General features: G+C 35.3%; 2 protein-coding genes across 5 annotated transcripts in view; both read left to right on the top strand.

Annotated features, from left to right (window-relative positions):
* LOC127844401 (uncharacterized) overlaps nt 1-17,357 on the top strand; it is a 53,042-nt gene extending 35,685 nt beyond the window's left edge. For all 3 annotated transcript variants that reach the window (XM_052374546.1, XM_052374547.1, XM_052374548.1), the window contains exons 9-17: nt 928-1,156; nt 1,486-1,571; nt 7,194-7,419; nt 8,091-8,193; nt 8,712-8,846; nt 10,629-10,691; nt 12,278-12,339; nt 13,700-13,923; nt 15,020-17,357. In XM_052374546.1, the coding sequence (XP_052230506.1) occupies nt 928-1,156; nt 1,486-1,571; nt 7,194-7,419; nt 8,091-8,193; nt 8,712-8,846; nt 10,629-10,691; nt 12,278-12,339; nt 13,700-13,923; nt 15,020-15,148 (1,257 nt within the window). In that variant the 3' untranslated portion in view covers nt 15,149-17,357. The remainder of the gene's footprint in view (nt 1-927; nt 1,157-1,485; nt 1,572-7,193; nt 7,420-8,090; nt 8,194-8,711; nt 8,847-10,628; nt 10,692-12,277; nt 12,340-13,699; nt 13,924-15,019) is intronic.
* Nucleotides 17,358-19,488: 2,131 nt separating this feature from the next.
* Nucleotides 19,489-23,361, top strand: part of LOC127844407 (serine/threonine-protein kinase ICK-like) — a 29,905-nt gene continuing 26,032 nt past the window's right edge. For both annotated transcript variants that reach the window (XM_052374564.1, XM_052374563.1), the window contains exons 1-2: nt 19,489-19,638; nt 21,191-21,480. In XM_052374564.1, coding sequence (XP_052230524.1) covers nt 21,380-21,480 — 101 coding nt within the window. In that variant the 5' untranslated portion in view covers nt 19,489-19,638; nt 21,191-21,379. The remainder of the gene's footprint in view (nt 19,639-21,190; nt 21,481-23,361) is intronic.

Raw genomic sequence — 23,361 nt, 5'->3', positions numbered from 1 at the left:
TACGCCTAGGTTCATGAAACTTCATGGGTAGATTGATCATGACTCGCAGATGACCCCTATTGATTTTGAGGTCACTAGGTCAAAGGTCAAGGTCACGGTGACCCAAAATAGTAAAATGGATTTCGGATGATAACTCAAGAACGCATATGCCAAGGATCATGAAACTTGATAGGTAGATTGATCATGACTCGCAGATGACCCCTATTGATTTTGAGGTCACAAGGTCAAAGGTCAAGGTCACGGTGACCCGAAATAGTAAAATGATTTTCGGATGATAATTCAAAAACGCTTTAGCCTAGGATCATGACACTTCATAGGTACATTGATCGTGGCTGGCAGATGACCCCTATTGATTTTCAGGTCACTAGGTCAAAGGTCAAGGTCACAGTGACAAAAAACGTATTCACACAATGGCTGCCACTACAACGGACAGCCCATATGGGGGGCATGCATGTTTTACAAACAGCCCTTGTTATTTAACTGTTACACTGTTATTTCACTGTTACAATGGCATTTCACTGTTGCACCAATATTTCACTGTTGCACTGATATTTCACTGTTGCACTGATATTTCACTGTTACACTGTTATTTCACTATTACAGTGATATTTCATTGTTACAATGTTATTTAATTGTTACACTTATATTTCACTGTAACACTGATATTTCACTGTTATTTCACTGTTACACTGATATTTCCTGTAAACCACCAGAAACCTTTCAAGTATTCCGAGTGTAAGTGAGAGGCTCTTCATACCAAAAATCCAGTTTGGACAGAAAGTGTCGTCTTTACACTTAAGGCACATGCATTACGCCCATTGTCCACAGTATGTGGATTATATTCTAGTCTCACTGATACCTTGCTATTTCCCTGTAAACAATAAGAAAATACTAATAGCCTTCCAAAAGTGTAGTATAAATTTGTAGGCTGTAACCCCCAACATATTCCGAGTGGGCAGCAAGCTTGAGGCTGTTGACAAAAAGAACTCTTCACTGATCTGTGTAGCAAGTGTGGCCGACATCATGGGAGACAAGGTGCTCATCCACTTTGACAGCTGGGCGGACAACTACGACTATTGGTGTGATATGTCCTCACCCATGATACACCCCATAGGTTACTGTGAAGAGAATGGACTGGTCCTCTCTCCTCCCCAAGGTATAAACTGGTTTCGGTCATCATATTGTGCTGTTTTTTGGCTTAATACATTAATACAACTTACACTAGATTAATATATCTTATCATTTTTTATTATCTTCACCAAATTGAATTTAATTTGGATGTAAGAAAGTGCAAGACTTTCGCAAAAACTTTCATTAATTCAGTAGCACCTACTTGTATTTATCTACATGTACTTACGTTATCCTAAAAGATGTTTTTGTTTTGTTTAAAACTATCTACATGTACTTATCCTAAAAGATGTTCTTGTTTTGTTTAAAACTAAATCAAGGGTATTTATAGGCTTTACGATTACTGACTGTTTGCAGACTGGACTGATGTGAGTGGGTGGACATGGGAGCAGTATCTCACCAAGACCAAGTCTCAGGCTGTACCACCCCGGGCATTCAAACCTGTAAGTTCAAAGGAACCAGGACTATTAGTCACGAATACGTGTGCCTCGGTCTGGGAAAACAGGGCTAAATGCATGTGTCTAAGCGTCATCCAAGATAGTTTGGACAGACTAATCAGAGACAACACTTTCTGCTTTGTTTTGTTATTTTAGTTTAAAGGAAGTCTCTTCTTAGGGTAAATTCAGTATAGGCGGAAAGTGTCATCCCTTATCTGGCACGTTTTTTTAGCCCTTTCAGTGCGGGAACCGAATTTTGACGGCCTGTGCAAACAGTTTGGATCCAGATGAGACGCCACAGAACGTGGCGTCTCATCAGGATCCAAACTGTTTGCTATTCTGATAGTATTCTTTGAAAAAAATCGAAGAAAATGCTAATTTTAGAAATGTAGCAGACAACATTTTAGCAGACGACAAATTTCCCAGCATGCAAAGGGTTAAGCACATGCATTAAGCCCAGTTTTCCCAGAATGGGGCTTATCAATAATTTATTTCTTAGTCCTTTTTAACCCCCGCCTGACGTTTCCCTAGCGTACTGCATTGATGGCATGTACAGGTGAAGAGAAAAATATGACCGATGGGATTTCAAGATGTGTTGGGTGCAACAACCATGTCACTTGCATCATGGTTGAGTGCCATTTTTGATGCTTGAAAACACTTCTTCAATTTGTTTTCTGCCATGCAAAGTTGTTTTTATTTCACTGAATGAAAAAATGCCCTTGTTTTTAAGGAGGAAATTTTATTCTTGTCAGAATTCTTTGCAGTTAATATTTAATATTTGAAAGCTATTTGTTTTGATCTACAAATTATGTTATTTTATGTTGAAAAATCAAATGGTGTAGAGCGATGTCGGCAGTCTCCGGATACATTAAAGATTATTTTCGATTGTTTTTTTAATATCCAAAAGTGCCGAAGGATTATGAGCTGGTTACCGAAAGCAGCCTTTTATCATCCATTTCGTCTATATTGCTTTGCGTTACTCGTATTAAAATATCAAGTATGCCAGGAACCATCAAGTAACTTTTGTCGGGTAAGTTCGGATACCATCGGGTCTTTCGGATACCTATGAGGTTAAAAAAATAACGATTCAAAACACAGACAACTCTTTAGTTAAACATAGCGTTATCAAATTGTATTCACTTCTTTCTTAAAACTGTCCATTATACAAAAATACAAATAGTTTTACTGACAATATAAACTCGTATGAAAATATGAATGTTTGGTACATAACTCTTCTTCAAACAATAGTATTTAACAGGGATGGGACCGAATGCTGAAAAAGAAATTAGAATATTGCTTTTTTATTCAAATACTTTGCGTTAAGGTTTCGAAAAATGCTCATAACTTCTAAGTCCCTTGAGATATAACCTTCATATTTGGTATGCATGTGTATATGAACAAGGCCTTTCCATACGCACACAAATTTTTACCCCTGTGACCTTGAACTTGAACTTAGGGTCTGCGTTAAGGTTTCGAAATCTGCGTTTAGGTTTCGAAAAAATGCTCATAACTTCTATGTCCCTTGAGATATAACCTTCATATTTGGTATGCATGTGTATATGGACAAGGCCTTTTCATACGCACACATTTTTTTACCCCTTTGACCTTGACCTTGAACTTAGGGTCTGCGTTTAGGTTTCGAAATCTGCGTTTAGGTTTTGAAAAATGCTCATAACTTCTATGTCCCTTGAGATATAGCCTTCATATTTGGTATGCATGTGTATATGGACAAGGCCTTTTCATACGCACACATTTTTTTACCCCTTTGACCTTGACCTTGAACTTAGGGTCTGTGTTTAGGTTTCGAAATCTGTGTTTAGGTTTCGAAAAATGCTCATAACTTCTATGTCCCTTCAGATATAACCTTCATATTTGGTATGCATGTGTATATGGACAAGGCCTTTCCATACGCACACAAATTTTGACCCTGTGACCTTGACCTTGAACTAAGGGTCCGCGTTTAGGTTTTCGAAATCTGCGTTTAGGTTTCGAAACAAGCTCATAACTTCTATCAAGCGTTTATAGGCATAAGTCATCCTATGGTGACAGCTCTTGTTTTTTACCTCACCTGAGCACAACTCGCTCATGGTGAGCTATTGTGATCGCATTTTGTCCGTCGTCCGTCGTGCGTGCATCATCATTTGCCTTGTGAACACTCTAGAGGCCACATTTATTGTCCGATCTTCATGAAACTTGGTCAGAACATTTGTCCCAATGATACCTCGACCGAGTTCGAAACTGGGTCATGCTGAGTCAAAAACTAGGTCACTGGGTCAAAAAAAGAAAAACCTTGTAAACACTGTAGAAGTCACATTTGATGCCCAATCTTCATGTAACTTTGTCAAAATGTTTGTCTTAATGATATGTTGGTTGAGTTCAAAAATGGTTTCTGTCCATTGAAAAACATGGCCACCAGGGGGCGGGGCAGTATTCCTTATATGGCTATAGAGAAACCTTGTGAACACTCTAGAAGTCACAATTTTTGCCCAAACATCATGAAACTTGGTTAAAACATTGGTTTCATTGATATCTCAATTGATATGAGTTCGAAAATGGTCCAGATTGGTGAAAAAACATGGCCGCCAGGGGGCGGGGCATTTTTCTCTATATGTATATAGTGAAAACATGTGAACGCTCTAGAAGTCACATTTATGGTCCAATCTTCATGAAATTTGGTCAGAACATTTGTTTCCTGGATACGACAGTTGAGTTTGAAAATGGTCGGATTGGTAAAAAAACATGGACGCCATGGGGCAGGGCAGTTTTGCTTATATGGCTATAGTTAAACCTTATTAACACTCTAGGAGTCACATTTATAGTCCAATCTTCATGAAAATTGGTCTGAACATTTGTTTTTATGATAGGTAGGCTGAGTTTGTTGAAAAACATGGCCGCCAGGTTAGCGGTCATTTTCATAATTTGACTATATTCAAACCAAACTCTAGTTGTAATGCGGATGTTGGTGCACGATGATGATGATGATGATGATGATGATGATGATGATGATGATGATGATGATGATGATGATGATGATGATGATGGTGATGATGATGATTATGATGATTATGATGATACTGGTAATGGATTCAGAAACATTAACCACAACCCAAATATCTAATTATACAAATAATGTACATGTAATTATTGCATTACTCAAATTAATTATTGCCATTACTTATGATTGTTATCTATATCTTTGCAGAAACTTAACATAGTGGTAAAACCAATAAAACAACAAGAAGTGTTGCATATAAATCTTATTTGACTTTTTATTCACTTATCCTAGGCTACTCTATATAAAACTGATTTATACCTGTTACTGCATTGTTGCCAGGTGGTAATTGTGTAACACTCCTAGAAATTGACCCCAATTAACTGGGCACTTTCATCAAAGACCTTTGTGTTGATGTTAGATGGAAACCATTCATAAGATGGATAAGACATTACAACTTGAAATGTTTTACCCCTACAATTTTCAGTTAGTCAGTAGTGTGTGTGTGATTATGAAAGATTTGTGATTTTAGCAGGTTTTATTGTTGTTTCAATTGGCAATATCAATTCAAGGTGAGTCCTAAAATTGTTCCAGTTGTTTAAAAACACTTTGTAAAAAATGTGAACAATTTAGTAGTAAAAAACAAAAACTTATCACATCTTTTAAGAAGCACAAACAACTGTTTGAAGAAAAGTTGATTTGCATTTGTTTTTGCAAGAATAATGTATTCATGCTAAAGATTTGTTGTGCATTTAAATTACAAATAGTTTGGTAGTTGTTTTGATATGATACATTTTCAAATGTCTTGTTTGTGTTAACTTCTATATTTGCACACATTTATAACTATAAGAAAGATCAAGTGATGTTTTGTACTATAAAAGAAGATCAATATTGAATTTCTAGTAGCTGTACATATTCTCGTACTCATTTACTTTTTTATAACTGACTTTGTTATATGATAACAATTCAACATATTTTATTTAATTATGCAAAAACTATTTTATAAAAACACAATCTCTTGAACAAATACGGTTGTTTTCAGTATCTAAAAGTGTTTTTGCTAAACAGATTGTAAACAGTCATCCCCTGTAAGATGCTGAGATGCTTATCTAATGATCTCAAATTTGGGCAACAATCTGTTGAAAAATGTACTTCCATTTTATTTTGCTGATGCTCATTATTAAATTACTGTCCTTATATTACTTTTATCTAAAATAATAGCTTTGTCGCAACGGGTAACAAATGTCTATTTAATTTTTTTTAAACACACAAAACTACTGATAACGCATAATATATATATCTGCCGATACAGCAAACCTTTTCTTTTCACAAAACAACGTTAACAATAACAACCCTTGTTTCCTGGATATGACAGTTTAGTTCAAAAATGGTTTTGATCCATCTAGTAACATGATCGCCGGGATGGGGGGGTCATTTTCCTGATATTTATATACTGAAAAAGCCGGTGAACGCTCTAAAAGTCACATTTTTTTACCAATCATCTTGAAACTTGGTTAAAACATTGGTTTTATTGATATGTCTGATGAATTTGAAAATTGTCGTGATCAGTGGAAAAACATTGCCGCCAGGGGATGGGGCAGTTTTCTCTATATGTTTGTAAGAAGCATTTTCCTTATATATATATATATTTTAAAAATCTGTGTATTAAAAACATGGCCGCCAGGGTGGGTGGGGTAATTTTCTATATAGGCCTATTGTGAATACTTTGGAACACCTTATTTTTAAAGTCAGTCTTGTCATACTAATAATTTGAAATATTTGCTGAAGAGTTTTAATCTTTGTTTCTTTCCATCTAAGTCTCTCAGGTGAGCGACCCAGGGCCATTTGGGGCCTCTTGTTTGTTTGTGTTTTGTTTTTTTTTCCATTTATTTATTTATTCGCCAATATGCATTGTACAGTTAAATACAAACATCTCTGGAAAAGTAATAAATTGAATTACAGTACAATCAGTCATGTTACAATAATGTATGCCAATTCTATAAAAATACAACACAAAAATACTAATAATTATGATGGTAAATTAGTATTACAAAGAGATTCGACCAATTCCCACGAACTTTTATAACTATTGGCTAAATGCATGTTTTGTATAACTGCAGAGGCTATTTTGCAGCTACTTCCGAGACCATGAATTGTAGGGGTTACCATTTTACGTCTACAGTTATAAATAAAGCGTTATATTTCGAGACATGAAACGTTATACTTTTCAAATTGGCTACCAACTGATCCCAGTATAAATGTTTTACAATCAAAACTAAAATTGTTATCAATGTTTTTAATAGCAGATGTAATGTGATGTAAAAATATTTGTATGACATTACAACTCCTTTTTTATTCAAATATAATCGAATATTTGATTTTTAAACCTTAGATTTATATGTCCAAACATACGACCGTCCAAAATAAATTACTGTTTCGAAGTGCTACAAATATCACTGTAAATCGTATCCATTGTGTGTCACATGATGCAGACAAATGATCACTCTTATCGTGATTGTCAAATCTGCATATGAGATAAGATAGAACTGAAATTCCATTTTTTGTGTTATGTTGCTATAGAAACAACTATTTAAAAAAAAGATAACGCTGAAATTCCTATTCTGTATTTCCTCTAGAGACAGCCTGTAGCGTTTGAGGCAGGCATGAAGGTGGAGGTGGTAGACAAGCGCAACCCGTTGCTGGTGAGGGTCGCCACGGTGACAGAGACGGACGAGTTCCAGGTGAAGATCCACTTTGACGGCTGGGCGGACCAGTATGACTATTGGCTGGAGGACGACTCGCCTGATATACACCCACCAGGCTGGTGTGCCAAAACTGGACATCCTCTTGTGCCTCCCATCAGTATGTATTCTGTGGAGTCAGACTTTTGACCCTACATTTTCTGTGTAGAACAAGTCATTCTCCTACGCCAAAGGTGGAGATATTTGGTTTTGGCATTGTCTTTCCGTCAGTCCCAGAATTTTCAGAGCTGTAACTATTATAGTATATAATATTTTAACATGAGCCTTAACCCTATACTTTCTTGAATAATATTGCGATTTGTTGTTTTTTGTATGCTTTAACTTTAGAGTTCTATATCTCAGATACTATCAAAGATTCCAACATGAAACTTAATGGAAGTAAAGCTAGCAATAAGGATACTAGCTTCACCCTTCAAATAATCTTTTATTTCTGCTCCCATCAATAAACACTATTTATCAGTTTTTATACAGTTTTGGTTCCTGATTATATCTAGAGGGCACTTGTATCATGTGAATTAGTCTTCAGAGGAGGAAGATGCCTATAATATGACTGTTTAGATCATGAAATACAAATTCAAGGTCTCAGGAGGCATACCTTTCATAAAAAAATATGTTAACAAATGCACATAGTGATGACTTGGCTGCAGATAGGTAGGCATGATACATGTTTACAAAAAAACACTTTTGTGTCAAAATATAACCAGTAGGTGCACTATGACAGCAGTCTTCAAGTCACGTACTGTAGTAAATAATTTGTTCTGACTTCAATAGCTCCCAGTGACCTAGTTGTGAACTCCGGCCCTGGCATCTGCCCTACCTCTGGCTGTAAAGGCATCGGTCATATCAAGGGACCAAAGTACTCCGGGCACCATAGGTAAGAAATAAGCACCATAATCTTAGGATTATAAGAACACTTTTGTATCCAAAATATGTTATAATAGGTAGATGCGTGTTATACTTGATAGTAAAGTTATCATGAAAATTTTAATCAAAATATTAAACTCTTGCTGCTGAAGATATGTATTGCATATGAGTGTGTTTTATGTAACTTTGACTTCAGTAAATATTTGTTGAAAATGTAATAGTTTTCTGAAATTTGTAGACTGGATTGGAAAGATCCTGTTTTGATAAATCAAGCATTGTTTCTGATAGCTTCCAAAATTAATATGGGATAGTTATTCCATTTATTGTCTTAAATGGTTGGAAGTCACACAAACAGATGCAAAATGATATCACAATAAACAGCAAAGTGAAGTAATGCTTTCTTCTTCCATAAAAAACAAGAACATATGAGCGGTGCCGTCCCTGATTGGCCTGTCCGGACTGCAAGGCTTATCTTGGGACTACACTTAATGCACATTAATTAAGTCCCTATGCCTATTTATCATGTAGCACATTTGGCTGCCCGTATTCTGAGCTGAACATGCACAAGGAGGTTTCAGTCAGCGACAGACTGGGAACCCCAGGGAAAGAGGATATGACCTCCATTTCCAGGCCACATGACCTCACAGGCTCACCAGAGACAGGGTGAGGCTCAAATGCTCTAGATTCTTAACCCTTTCAGTGCTGGAACCGAATTTTGAAGGCCTTTGCAAACATTTTGGATCCAGATGAGACGCCACAGAACGTGGCGTCTCATCAGGATCCAAACTGTTTGCTATTTTGATAGTATTCTTTGAAAAAAAATCGAAGAAAATGCTAATTTTAGAAATTCAGCAGAAGACATTTTAGCAGACGACAAATTTCCCAGCATGCAAAGGGTTAAGAGGGTTGAGTGTGAAACAGGTACATCTGCTTTACAGTTTTATATCAGCTACACTGGTTTCATGCTCAACCATTGATTTGGGTTATCAAAATATACTTTTTATGTCCCCCAATCCATACTTGGGGACATATTGTTTTTACCCTGTCTGTTTGTTTGTTGGTTTGTTTGCGTCAAACTTTAACATTGGACATAACTTTTGTAATATTGAAGATAGCAACTTGATATTTGGCATGCATGTGCATCTCTCATGGAGCTGCACATTTTGAGTGATGAAAGGTCAAAAAACATATTTTTGTAGCTATTTTTATGCCCGCTTCTTCAAAGAAGAGGGGGTATATTGTTTTTGGTCTGTCTGTCATTCTGTCCCAAAACTTTAACCTTGGTTAAAGTTTGATAACTTTTGCAATATTGATGATAGCAACTTCATATTTGGCATTCATGTGTATCCCATGGAGCTGCACATTTAAAATGGTGAAAAGTCAAGGTCAAGGTCATCCTTCAAGGTCAAAGGTCAAATAACATTGTTTTTTTCCTAAAACTTTACCCTTCATTAAAGCTTGGTCATAGCTTTTTGAATATTGAAGATAGCAACTTGATATTTGGCATGCATGTGTATCTCATGAAGCTGCACATTTTGAGTGGTGAAAAGTCAAGGTCATCCTTTAAGGATCCAAAAGTAAAAAATACAATCCAAGGGAAGTAATAAGCTTTAAAAGGGAGATAATTTCTGAACCTGCCAAATGATTTATTGAAATTTAATTTAAAGCGGCGCAATAGGGGGCATTGTGTTTCTGACAAACACATCTCTTGTTATATATTCAAATGAAGGTTTTATACAGGATTTAAACTGTCTATAACATATACTGCGGTGGCTGTAGTGTGAACCACTTAGCAGTTAACTTACATTATTTGTTTGATCATTAAGACAACACTTCAATTATGTGTTCATGTAGGATGCCTTTAAGTTGAAAAAACTAAGTGATTTGTTTCCACACAATCTAGAAAAATAGGGTAGGTAGGTCAGATTAATTTGTATGTGCTCCACATTCTATTTAATATCCGTATAATTGTTCTGTTTGTGTGTGTGTGTTTTTAGTGCAAAACTTAAGTTATTGCAAATGTTTAGCTCACCTGAACATGAAGTGTTATGGTTGAGCTATGTATGGTAGTCAAGCTATGTTTGGTAGTCTATTTCGGATGTAATGTTTAGTATTTCGTGTTGTCAACTTCAAGCTTGTTATCGCACTTGATGCATTTTTTCATGCAGCAAGAGACTGGGAGGCATTTAGTTTTGAATTTGTCCATACCTATGTATGTATGTCTTGAAACCCTGTTTAAAAACTCGGTGGATCATGCTCAAACTTTCACAGCTTTAGCATTTAGATGGGCCCTTTTCTACCCATTCTTCCATCTCTCCCATATATGTGTTTCATTTGTAATTAAAAATGTATTGCTGTAAGTAGACTGAAACTTAACAAACAGATACTTAGCAGAAATTTTAACAATAAATGTATTCTAACCTGTGATTAATATTTATTTTGCAGTGGCTACAAAGTAACTGTTAAATCTCCACATATGAAAACTGAAAAGAGGGGCAGGAAGCCAAAGTATGTTTATCAGTTTGTTAAATTATGTAGATAATTATACAGCGTAATGATTGTAATGATGTTTCTTAAGTAATTTCCTGTTACAAAGTAAAGCGGTGTACACTGGAATCACCATGGGATTCTGTCAGTAATTGCCTCACCCAGGGGTCAAATTATTTATGTAGACACAAATAGCAATATAATATTTAAAATCTCAAAGGTTTAGTATGTGGTTCCGGTTTTTAATTTGCACTGTGAATTTTTGCAAAGTTTGTCAAAAAAATGCCAAAAATGGGTTCAGTCAAAGATGCCTGCACCCCAAGGTCCAATTTTTAGCTCGGCTGTTTTCGGAGAAAACCCGAGCTATTGTCATAGCCAGCTCGCCGTCCGCCGTAGGCGTCGTGCTAAAACCTTAACATTGGCCATAACTTTTTAAATATTGAAGATAGCACCTTGATATTTGGCATGCATGTGTATCTCATGGAGCTGCACATTTTGAGTTATAAAAGTTCAAGGTGAACATCATCCTTCAAGGTCTAGGGTCGAAAAAAAAAGTCAAGGGAAGTAATAAGCTTTAAATGGACATATTATCTGACCTGCCCACGTATATGTTTTTGTTAAATGAATCAACGCGGCGCAGTAGGCGGCATTGTGTTTCTGACAAAAGGTCAACGTCAAGGTCATCCTTCAAGGTCTACGTTAAAAAATACAGATTTAAGGGAAGTAATAATCTTTGAAGGGAGATAATTATTCAATATTGAACATAGCCACATTATATATTTAGCATGCATGTGTATCTCATTGAGCTGCACATTTTGAGTGGTGAATCTACAGTCACGGTAGTGGCTTTTAATTATTTGCTATTAAAAATAGAGATTTGTTAGAGACAATTATTTTGAAGGGAAGTAATTTATATAATTATAAATCTCATATTATATATTTCCTTACCAAGAATTGAAGTTCTTTTCACAGTTACTGTACTGTACATATTTATTATTTTGATTATTTATAACTCAAATGATTGATTGGTCAAAGTGTTTTTTAAATGATATAATTATCATTTCTTTCATGTACTTAGTTAGTTTTGTTCATATCATACCTGTGGACTTATGTCCATAGATACATGATGACAGTGATGTCTGACTTGGTCATATTTGACTGTGTACAGACCCCCCCCCCCCCCCCCCCCCCCCCCCCCCCCCGGTTGGATTAGACAATATCATTTTATTTCAAAGTGGCGCAGTAGGGGGCATTGTGTTTCTGACGAACACATCTCTTGTTGGGTCAAAGGTCAAGGTCACTGTGGCCTCTTTAAAAAAAAAAATCCTGACAAGCTTTTGCAGCCGAGCGTGGCACCTGTTTTCAGTGCTCTTGTTCATTTTCACAACATTCTGAAGATAACAACATTGTGAGTGGGGTATACTTGTATAATTACATACAAAACAGTTTTCACACCTACTATTTCACATAATAGTTTGAAATGATTACGTATTGCCAATGTCTCTAATGTGAATTTTCATTATAATTCTAATGAACTGATGCATTTATTAAAACTATTACATGTTCTGTCATGAAAAGGTGCAAGCATTCTTTGTGTATCCTCTCAGGAGTTATTACCAGGCCTTGGAGGATCAGAAACAGGCCTCAGAGCGTCAACAAATGGAATGTGGTCTGTAGACAAACATTTACTCAACTCATTTTCAACATTTTCCCTTACCAGGCCCAGTATTCACAAATATTTTTATTCCTTAACAAAAACATCACATACAGTCAATCTTGTGGATGGGACCTCTTGAACAAAGCTATCTTTGACATATGCAACCACTTTGAATTCCCCCTGAGTGTTTTCACTCTATTTTTATATTGTTTTAAGTGACTTTTGTCTTAGTTTTGTCGTATGAGACCAGCGACTGCTGATTTTCGTGTAAATCTTGTATTTAGCGACCACTTGGGGTTAAACTTGGAAAATCTGTTGACCGTGAATGGACTAACTTGATTGACAATTTATTGTCAGTTTGAGGTCATCAAAGGAAAGCCGCTTTCTGTCAAGAAGCCATAAAGCAACACTTGATGAATTCCTGACTCTTCAATTTTTTGTGGCCTAAGGAAATCTTTACATCATGTGTACTTCAGTTTATGTTTTAGATCAATTTTCTTTGTGAAATCTATTTTTTCTGCTTACAAAAGGTGTCCTTTTAGCAATATTTACTTATTTCAAAGATTTAAGTACACATATTTAATACACATATGTATACTCAAACCAGAAAGAGACTTAAAGAATTGTATTATTATTTGAGGAATTTCTATTAGTTTTCCCTAAGGAGTATTGTTAAGGTTGAGATGGCGTAGCGTATTTAGATATGCCTAGTTAGCCCGTTGCCCATGGATTGAACCCAACATACTTAAGTGGTTGGTTAAATAAGCTAATTTTAATTAAATAAATAGGTTTCTACTAAAACTCAACTGAATATATATGTGTATGTATTCTTTAGTCTGTGACATGTACAAGTAGTTATACCCTCAAGAAGTAGAGCCATTTAAAATGTGTAAACACTTTCCATTCAAATTCAACAATGAGCAGACAACTGTAAATCAGTGGACAGTTTTAAGATCAATCTGACAAATATATCTAAATCATGATATAAATGTCATTTTTTTACACATTTGAACCTTTTCTTCTCAAAATTTACTGATATGCATACAAAGATCCATAGGTATTTCTGTCTGACAAAGTTAAGTGTGTTCCAAAGAAATGAAGTTTATTGAGTTGCCTATGAATATCCCTGTGATAGATTATTTTCCACTAAAATACAAACCAATAATTGGTTAACTGGTCAACTCATACTTGATTAACAAGTATCTACTAGGGAGCCTTGCTGTGGGGCAGCCTTAGGTGAATTCCCCCCCCCCCCCAAAAAAAAAAACAACCTTAAATAATAGACATAAAAGTGGAAAGTGTCGTCCCAGATTAGACTGTATAGACCCTGTTTTGCCAGAGTGAAGCTCATATTTTCTCCCCTCCTCCACAGAAAACAATCTGCGGCAAGGTATCCACAACTCTGTGTTCTCATCCTCCATGATTTCTGCTCCGAAACCAGACGTGCCATTGTGCTGGGAACAACACTGCAAGCTGCTGCCGGGGGTGACCAACATCAGTGGAAACGATGTCAACAAGTGGACTATAGAGCAAGTGGCTGCCTTCATTAACACACTACCTGGCTGCGAAGAGCAAGCTAAACTCTTCAAAGAGGAGGTAATTTTAATCCTAAATCTTCAATGAAGAGAGTAATTTTAAGTATACTTTGTAAAGAAGAGGTTGTTTTAAATCAGTTCAGTGAAGTGGTAATTTTAATCTTTTGTTTTGAAAGAAGTTGTTATTATTATCTTGACTGTTCATATAGAAGAAATTTTAAATGCTAATTCTTCAAAGAGTTAAAGTAAAATGAAAAATCTGTATTATCAAAACAATTTTGTATGCCTCCAGGAGGGTCGCACTGTTCGTCAGATATTCTGTTTTCTAGAGGGGTTTTTACGCAAGGCTTTTAGATATTGAGCAAATTTTTGGTATGCGAGTCTACCAACATGACCTACTGATGAAGTGTGATCTTTGTTCCAGTCTATTGATTTGTGAGAAGAAATGGACCTTAGATTTAAGACATTTTTTCTATAACAACTGTATTGAGCTGATTTTTAGTATGTGGGTCTACCTTCATGACCTTTAGATGAAGTGTAAATCTTGTTCCCATCCATTAATTTTAGGCGAAGTTATGGTACTTGGACTTTTAACGTAACGCTTTCAGATATTGAGCTGATTTTTGTTATGTGCTTCTACTGACATGACTTACAGAGTGTGAGTTTTGTTCTGGTCCATTGGTTTTTGAAAAAGTCATGTGCCTTGGACTTAAAAAAATTCTCTTCAATAGCTGCTGTGTGGGTTCAAAGCGCAGTAGGGGGCATTGTGCTTCATAAACGCACCTTGTTTGCAATTTATGAAGTTACCCAAGATAAGCGGGATTTAAAGTTGGTACATTTTGTGCATAGAACAAAATAGTCAGTCTGTTAATTGTTCAAATTGTTTTAAGCATTTTGATTACTCTTGTATAGAACATTATCAATATTAAAATATGTTAGAATATTACTATAGTTAGCCTTAATTGCAGATTGGTGTTCTATTTCTGTTACATTATTTTCCACAAAAAAACAACAACTAGTTAGCGCTAAATATACCAAAAAGATTAAGTAGATTAGTTGCTTTGTTCAAGTTTGTGACTTACGTTAATCAATGTAACAGTGTGACTTTAAGTAAACTGATGCTCAATTACCTAAATTGTATTTCTTTCTCTTTACAGCAAATTGACGGTGAAGCATTTCTGTTACTCACCCAAACGGACATTGTTAAAATCATGAACATCAAGTTGGGCCCGGCATTGAAGATATTCAACAGCATCATCATGTTCAAGAACTCCATTCAAGTGTAGATTTCCAGAAATCCTCTATAACTGTGGTGATATGTTGCAAAATGTGTGCTTTATTCTCATGCCATGTGATTTTAGTATGTGATTGTGTTACCAGAAATGTCTGGCATTGATGTACAATTGTAATTATTAATTGTTGAAGTGACTGTCGCATCGTTAAGATGACTAAATGTGCTGAACTTTGTTTTCTGATAGATTTTTTACTTGAATTGTATTTAGCATTTCCGAAATGTTTGGCCTATCTAGAATGTTAAAATAATTTTCTTACTAATACCAGGCTGTCAACTGATAACAATATTTCTATAAGTCTGTATATTTGATAAAAATCCTTCTCCTCAAACTCCTCCTATCTTTCCGACATGTTCCTATATTTCTGAAAAAAAATCTGTATTTTTGCCATAATTGGTGCTTAACCTATCAACAGTCCTATGAGAATGCGAAGAATCTGTATGCTAAAAATATTCTTCCTTGCTTCTCTGGCATCAACCTAACATTCAGTGTTTGGTTAAGCAACACAATTTACCGGAATCCAAATATATTTAACTGAATCCACTTAATATATTTTACGGAATCCACTTATATTTACAGGAATCAACTGCATTTTGACAGAGTATTTATGAGTTCATGTTCAGCAACACTTTTGTTTATTGAAATATAAGCTGTATAAGGTTTATTAAATAGGATAGTATATCAAACTTGAAATAGTATATTTACTGTAACATTTTTATAGGTTGCCTTAACTGCTGACTCGAAATGACCTACTGGTACAAATACAAATATTTCAAAACTGTATCTGTATTTTCTATGGAACTGGAGAAACTAAAGTACTGTTCAGCATATTTATTCACTATACTTACATTTAATTAAAAATAATACAAATCTAGCTTTTATGGTTGAGGTAAATAATTGACAAGTTTTATTAGAAATGTACTGTCTTAAGAAAATAAAACCTCTATTTCAACAGCTTTATCTGTTTTAATGGGGTAAAAGTTCAGCATTCATCATTTATTATCCAGGTGGTCTATGTTCAACATTTCTGCCTAATTTTTAAGAAAAACAAATATTTAAAAAAAATGTTTTGGCATCTTTTTTCTTGCTGAATTGTAACTGCTTTTAGGTGTTTGAAGTAAAAAAATAGTTCTACTTTATGAGGAGTGATGTTTCCTGCAAAAGTTCTTATGGGAATGTATAGGTACATTTTAATGTCAAAACTTCCAAAATCAGATTCACAGGCATGTTAATTCCACTTCAGTGTTCAAGTGTTTATGAAAGCTCCAACTTTGCTGGAGGCTGAGTATAAGCTACATATTGTCAATAATGTTACAAATTAAATCACATGAATTACAAATATTTCCTCGATAAACATTCTACAAACATTTCCAGTTAGAGAAAAAATGATGTCCCTAAAATCATGAAGTCTAATGTGTTTTTTTATTGATCATTAATATGTGTTATTAAAAAAAGAAATGTTTGTTAAGTTTATTAATCTTCTATTAATTATTAATGGTTAGCACATTTGGACTGCAGGTATTCTGTTTACAGGAACAGTTTGTGCATGACAATTGGGACTGGTTTGTAACATTCATGCATGCAGTCCGATTTAAATTTATGCCATACCACAGCTGCATGCTTCTCTGCTCATATATCTTGCATATCATGGAGATGTGTAGATGTGAGAGGTTCACTGATTCTTAACCAGAAGTTTATAATGTGTGTCAAACAAAAGCAGTCAGTTGCTTGGTTCTTGTTAGTACCCTACCAGTGTACAAGTAACCAGAGGGTTACTATAGCTTTACCCCTCGTCTGTCCTGTTTCCTTTTTGAGCCAGAATCTGGATGCTGTGATTACTTAAAGAGTAGGTAAGCTAGGTTGATGTAACTTAGTGCAATGTATGGGGATATATTGCAAACTGGTAAATATGCACGTTACCAGTTTTCCCTTGTGTTTTTTTTCATCAGAAAAAAAATAGGTTGCTATGATGACAGAAATAATTGAAAGATAAAATGTGCATCCTGCACAAATAATCAGTACTTTAGTAAAGTTACTGAAACTGATGAAGATTCTGTTCTTACTCATAACATGAATCCAGTGGGACTGATGTTTTGTCTATTAAATCTAGCTGTAAAAGGTCGACTGGCTTTTGTTACTGTTTTTGTTAGATGTTTTGATTTGATTCATAGTGCAATGACTATAAATAAACGGTAAAAAGATGTGTTTTATTTTTCTTACTCAATTCTCACAATGGTATAGACGCGTCAGTCTTTCTCACAATAATTACTGTGGACTGTTGCCGTTTTTTGCATGCTTTCGTTCAGATCAAGCAAAAGAACTAGAGCACAAAAGGTGCGGCCAATATCAGAAATTTTCTTCTGAGCATTCATTTATACATAGAGTAAAGAAGTACTCTACTAGCGAAATTCTAGCGCGAAATAAACTTTCTTTACTTAATAGAGTGAAATAAAATTAATATTTAAAATATTTTAAAAATTCATGTGGTGATATATACTAAACCACAATTAATAAATCTTTTATATTGATAGTCTGTGCATACGAAAAGGTAAAAATGAGAAGTCTGTTGTAAAGCAAAGGGAGAATCATGACTTTCCTGTGACTATAATATATTATGTCTTTTGCTCCTGGCTGACTCCGGCGCCGTATGAAAAAATGGTATGTGCTTCCTATTATTCCTTTGGTCATTTTACAGGTTAATTGGCTAATTTTAATCTTGAATTAAAATGTTTAATTTATGACGCAAGTTAATTCTGTTTACAAGTTCTCACTATACCTTTCTAAAAATAATGTTGAGCGATGTTCACTTTCAACTTTTTTATGATTGGTCGAATTGCTAACTCGAGCGCACGGGTTTTCGAAAAATAGTTCATACTTGTTTTTGTAAGCGTGAAACACACAGCGTTAAAAAATTTGAATTTTGATAAAAAATTTGATGATCGGAAGTTGTGATAAATTGGAGGAACATTTCGAGTCAAGAATCTTTTGTCAAGTAGAGATTGCTGACATCCTCATTTACTTAAGTGTACATTATAAAATGGACTCACCAATCGTTAGAATCATGTAAATATTAAATAGATTCATGAAGTACGAACTGTGACTTTATTCATTGTGTAAATAGTCATTGATGTTTTTTTTTAAAAGTGTGTATAAACAATTGCAAAAAGTACATGGTGCGATAATTATAACTTCAATGAAAGAACAACATGGGACGAAATGAAAAATTGTCCGAACGCTACGGGTGACCGTAGACCTATATGTGCGATCCCTTGCACGGCGGTTACATTTCATTTTTACTATTTTAGAGCATGGAACAACTGCGTGGAGATTGCTTTATGTGGACTTGAACGTTAACAATCGCGTTGACACTTTTAACGCCTTAAGCGTGATAAGAACTGAGTCGACGTTTTCGGTTGCAGTATTTCCGACTGTCCTGAGCAGCCCATCAATAATTTATATGCAGTTCCAATGAAACATCACTTCGTCACATCGGTGCTCTTGTCGCTAACGACTGCATCAGTTGATCTAATGGTGTTATACTGTAAATCGCGGAAAAGGTTATCAAAGGCTGTTCAAACGAATTCCCGTAAGTCAGCACACAGTGACGTTCTTGCTGTTTAATCTGGCGTCTTTTGCGTTCTCACTAAAACCCCACGACGTGCATAAAAATGCTCCGCGTCACTAGAAAATCATATCGACACATGCATTGAAATGAAAATATACGGTTATTGTCTACTAAGAATAGATAAGTTTTATTTAAAGTCGGTTCAAAAGCTCGCATGCGCTTATGTTTGTATTGTGTTGCTGTCTTGCCGACTTAAAATAAAACTTATCTTTTTAACGTGCCTCTAGCTACGTCACTGTGTATCGAGTACTGCATTTCTCAAGTGTGTAGACATCTTCACGGGTGGTTAGCGTGTGAATTATCATTTTGAATGATAAAGATATTTGATAGTGAAATTATTTTTTTCAGAAAAGTTTATTGTTCGTAATAGATCTAATATGATTATCTATCATTCAAAATGATGTTTTCATTCATAGCCACACGCTAACCACCTGTGGGCATCTCATTGAGCGCCATCATGTTTCCCGTGCATTGGCATTCCACAAGTCGTACTTCATAGAGATCTTCGATGAACAGCAGATTAATTAAAAGTTTAAGGTTACTGGAACTGACGCTTTTTTATTGCACATAATACGGATACGAAAGAAATTCAGTATTCATGAAAATTGAAATAGATATTACGTCGGCTTATAGATCTAGAATCTTAAGTTTTGTCACGTACTCTTGGGTATTTCTTCACGCAACAACATGTGTTATTGTTTTTGCAATTATCATTTAATCCTGTCAATAAATTATTAAAAAAATCATCAGCATCATCTTATCTTTCAATGACGTAAGCGGCTCGTTTATTTACGATGGTTGCTACACTTCGTCACGTGACTCGTTTACGGAGCAAATAGCAACAACTGTCATGGCGGAGGTATGTGTTTTCTTGAAAAAAAATGTGGCATAATGTATTTTTCTTAATGGTTTTTACAATGAAGTAAGTGACCATTTAACAAGCATATTTATCGGAAGGAACTGGTGTTGTAACAGTCGTTGAACTAGTCCGTTTCAATTATTAGATATGCAAAATTCTACTTTAAAAATGAAAGAAACTTCACGGATTGTGGTTTAAATTAAAATTCGATACTTCGCAGTCATCTATAAGTAATTGTCACTCACTCACTAACAGTTCTTTGAAAGGAAAGAACCACAGTTGGGTTCTTTTGTTTTTATACCACAAATTTTCACAAATTCAACCAATACGAAAATCGAAGTTAATTTACGTACTAAATTGAAAAATAATACTTTTAATGAAATGTGTATTTCAAGTGATAAAGAAATAGTCACCCTGGTTTTCATAAATCATAAAGTGCTCATTTAGCAGTCTGGCAGTTGTGGGTTCTACGACAACACTAGTCGATATAAATGGACTGCCAGAGCCTTTGATAATTTTTGCTATGGCGGCTCTGGCAGTCCATATGCACCCCTTCATAAACATGGGTGCAGTTCAGCGCACAGAATCTGTGCGCTTCACTAAACAGACGTCGTTCAAAACAAATTGAGGAAAATAATGAATAAACTTCATAAACATGTTAAATTTACCTGAATGGCACCCTACGGATGTTATCCTTTGCATGCACCCTAAAAAACACGACGATGTTTCAACACACTTTTCTCGCTGACATGTTTATGTTTAAATTTGAAACAGTGTGTTCCATATCAAATACCACATCGTTATCGACTTTATAGGCTCGAGCACATAACCCGACATGCAAAATATTGGTGTACAGCGACCTAACCAATATTGGGTCAATTTTCCGATATGGCGGAAACAGCGTACAAAACAAAACCAAAGTCAATAAAAATCAATTATTTCTTGCTTTAATGGTACCATTTGGATGAGTTTGTGGTTTAAATAGGTAAACTTTAATAAGTAGTTGCAGTTTCAGTGTTTCTTAACCCTTGCATTGTTGGTAACATTTTGCACCCATGGACAAGAGAGAGCGCATTGCAACTCTAAGCAGCCCATTGGGCTATAAAGCTTAGAGTTGAATTATTGCAACTACGACAACACTGGCATGTTTACGATCATTGGTTTCGGAAGTGTATGATCTTGTTTATCAAGCAGTCAAGGACAAAAGTAAAATAATGTCTTTATTTAATATTGCCTGACTTGATGTACCCGCACTGCACTGACTTATGCTAGAATCTGCTATGATTTCATGCAATATTTTCTGCAAATTGAGAGAAAGTGAAAGTAATTGTTTTGAAGTGTTGTGTTACTACTACAGAAGTGTAGTTGTCAGCTTTATTTATGTGGACATTTACCGGTAATGCAGAGGATGAATAAAATGTATGGAGTATGGATACATTTCGATTATTTTATTGAAGTCAGATTATGAAGTGCAATTTTACCTTATTTCCTTGTTTAACAATATTGTGACATCAATGATAATGTTATTTAATACATGTATATTTTATTTCAGATGTAAACCCAAGTCGTCAATGTCCATGGGATAAAAGAAGATGTTGCCTTTTAATTTGAACATTTTAAAGTTGACTTTATGAAATTTTTATTGTGAGCGTTCTGTACCCAGTGAGACAGATCTTCAGGTGCAACTGGAAGAAATATTATAAAATTGTTTGTTAGAAAAAAAGTGAAAAAGACATAAATTATGAATCGATATGCAGTTACAAAACAGCTTGGAGATGGGACATATGGCAGCGTCCTCTTGGCTACGTGCATTGAGACAAATGAGAAAGTGGCCATTAAAAAGTAAGTTTGTTTAAAAAAGATCTATAATACAGTCAAAACTGAGAACTGCAGAAATCTACAACTTTAGCAACGATATTATTGTTGTTTATATGTTGATGCCACATCCGAACAAGTATAAATCACTTTCCAAAACCAATTATACAATATATAACAGACAAACTGAATTATTCTCAGTTTTGACTGTATTTGTCAGGGATTTTTCAGCACTGTCTGCGCCTCAGGGAAACGGAGGCATTCCCAAAGCAAACGGACCCGTTCCCAATCGAATTTTGATTGCATTTTTCCCAATTCCAAAAAATAAAATCTTCCAAAATTGTAAAAAGTAAACATAATTTATATCGAAAGAGTGACTTCCCTTCATTCGCGACGTAATAAAGCCTTTAGTGACACAGATTTTTTGGTGTATTTGCCGGATGCATTTACTCTCAGCGATGACGTTCGAACTGTTCCGCATTATACAAGAGTATATAGAGCCGCACAATACACATTCTATACCATATCTGTAGACGCTTATTTTCAATCATGACTTCGCACAATAGTAAATATTACATTAAAAAAACACAAAAAATAGACGCTAAAGGATGTGTAACGATATCATCGATGTTTTCGAAACGCTCAGAATCTTCGGAAATTACTGCCGCGAGTAACCCTGAACAGACAGGCTCGGACGATACGCAGCAAAATGTAACAGCAACAGAAGTAATGCCAGGGCCGTCAATCACGAAATCGGCAACTGAATGCTCAGAGCCTTGTAAGAAAGTTGTAGTTCAATCGTCATTTAATACATTAAAGTATGAAATGAAATACCCATGGCTCTATTTTAGCTCGGCCAAAAATGTTGCTGTAACTTGTGTTTGGGCAGTGTTTGTTTTGCATGTGTTTATATAAAGAAAATTGTTAAACCACAGACTTATTTAAGCATGATTAATTCATTTTGTTTTCCCAAAATGAGCCTTTTCACGAAACAAAAATTCCCAAAATGGGCAATTTTGTCGATAAAAAATTCCCGATTTGGTCAGACTCCTTTTCCCAAAGTAGGCAGAAAAAACCCTGAATTTTTTTCCTTTTTATGCTCTCCCCCAAAAAAATTTGGGGGGGAGCATATAGTCGCCGCTTCGTCTGTCCTTCCGTCCATCCGTCCGTGCACAATTTCTCAGCAACTAATGACCGGAATTCAATGAAACTTTATGGGAAGCTTCACTACCAAGAGGAGATGTGCATATTATCAGCGGGTTCTGGTCGGATGATTTTTCACAGAGTTATGGCCCTTTGAAAATTTCCATTTACTGTACATATACAGTCAAACCTGAATTCAGCGGTCAGTCAAGGGAAATGATCAAAGTGACCGTTGTCCACAGGTGACCGTTGAATTCGGATCACAATTTTAAGAAGGTTGGTCAGTTGGTAGTATTACTACGTCGTTACCCCACACGTTTGCACACAGTGTAAAACAAATGCTCATTGCATTAACAAATCATAATAACAGCATTAACTAACGCGTGTACATTGAATAATAGAGAATAATATCTTTTAGATTGATTTAATTTCATATTGTTAAATTAAAGAATGACTTTATCAACGCTGGTATAATTGTTTACTCATGCATCTCATTCATTCAGTAAATAAAGCTTGTCACGTTCCGTTGACGTCACGTCCGTAAAAGTCTTAAAAGCGGATTCGGTGTCATAAACCGATAGTACGGTGTATTTGTACCGTTCTAATTCAAAGAAATAGCGGTCATTTACTTTCAACAAGTCATAAACTCCAGGGTTTTTTTTTAGAGAAAGGGGAAGACGCTGGACGCTGGGTGAAAGGGGAAAAAGAGTGTGAAAGAGACATATTAGGGGAAAAAATAAAAACTGTTCATTTCAATGTCTATAA

Source organism: Dreissena polymorpha, chromosome 9 (assembly GCF_020536995.1).
Source record: "Dreissena polymorpha isolate Duluth1 chromosome 9, UMN_Dpol_1.0, whole genome shotgun sequence".
Classification (NCBI taxonomy): Eukaryota; Metazoa; Mollusca; class Bivalvia; order Myida; family Dreissenidae; genus Dreissena; species Dreissena polymorpha.
The sequence above is the reverse complement of the archived record's forward strand: the minus strand, read 5'-3'. Positions and strand labels throughout refer to the sequence as shown.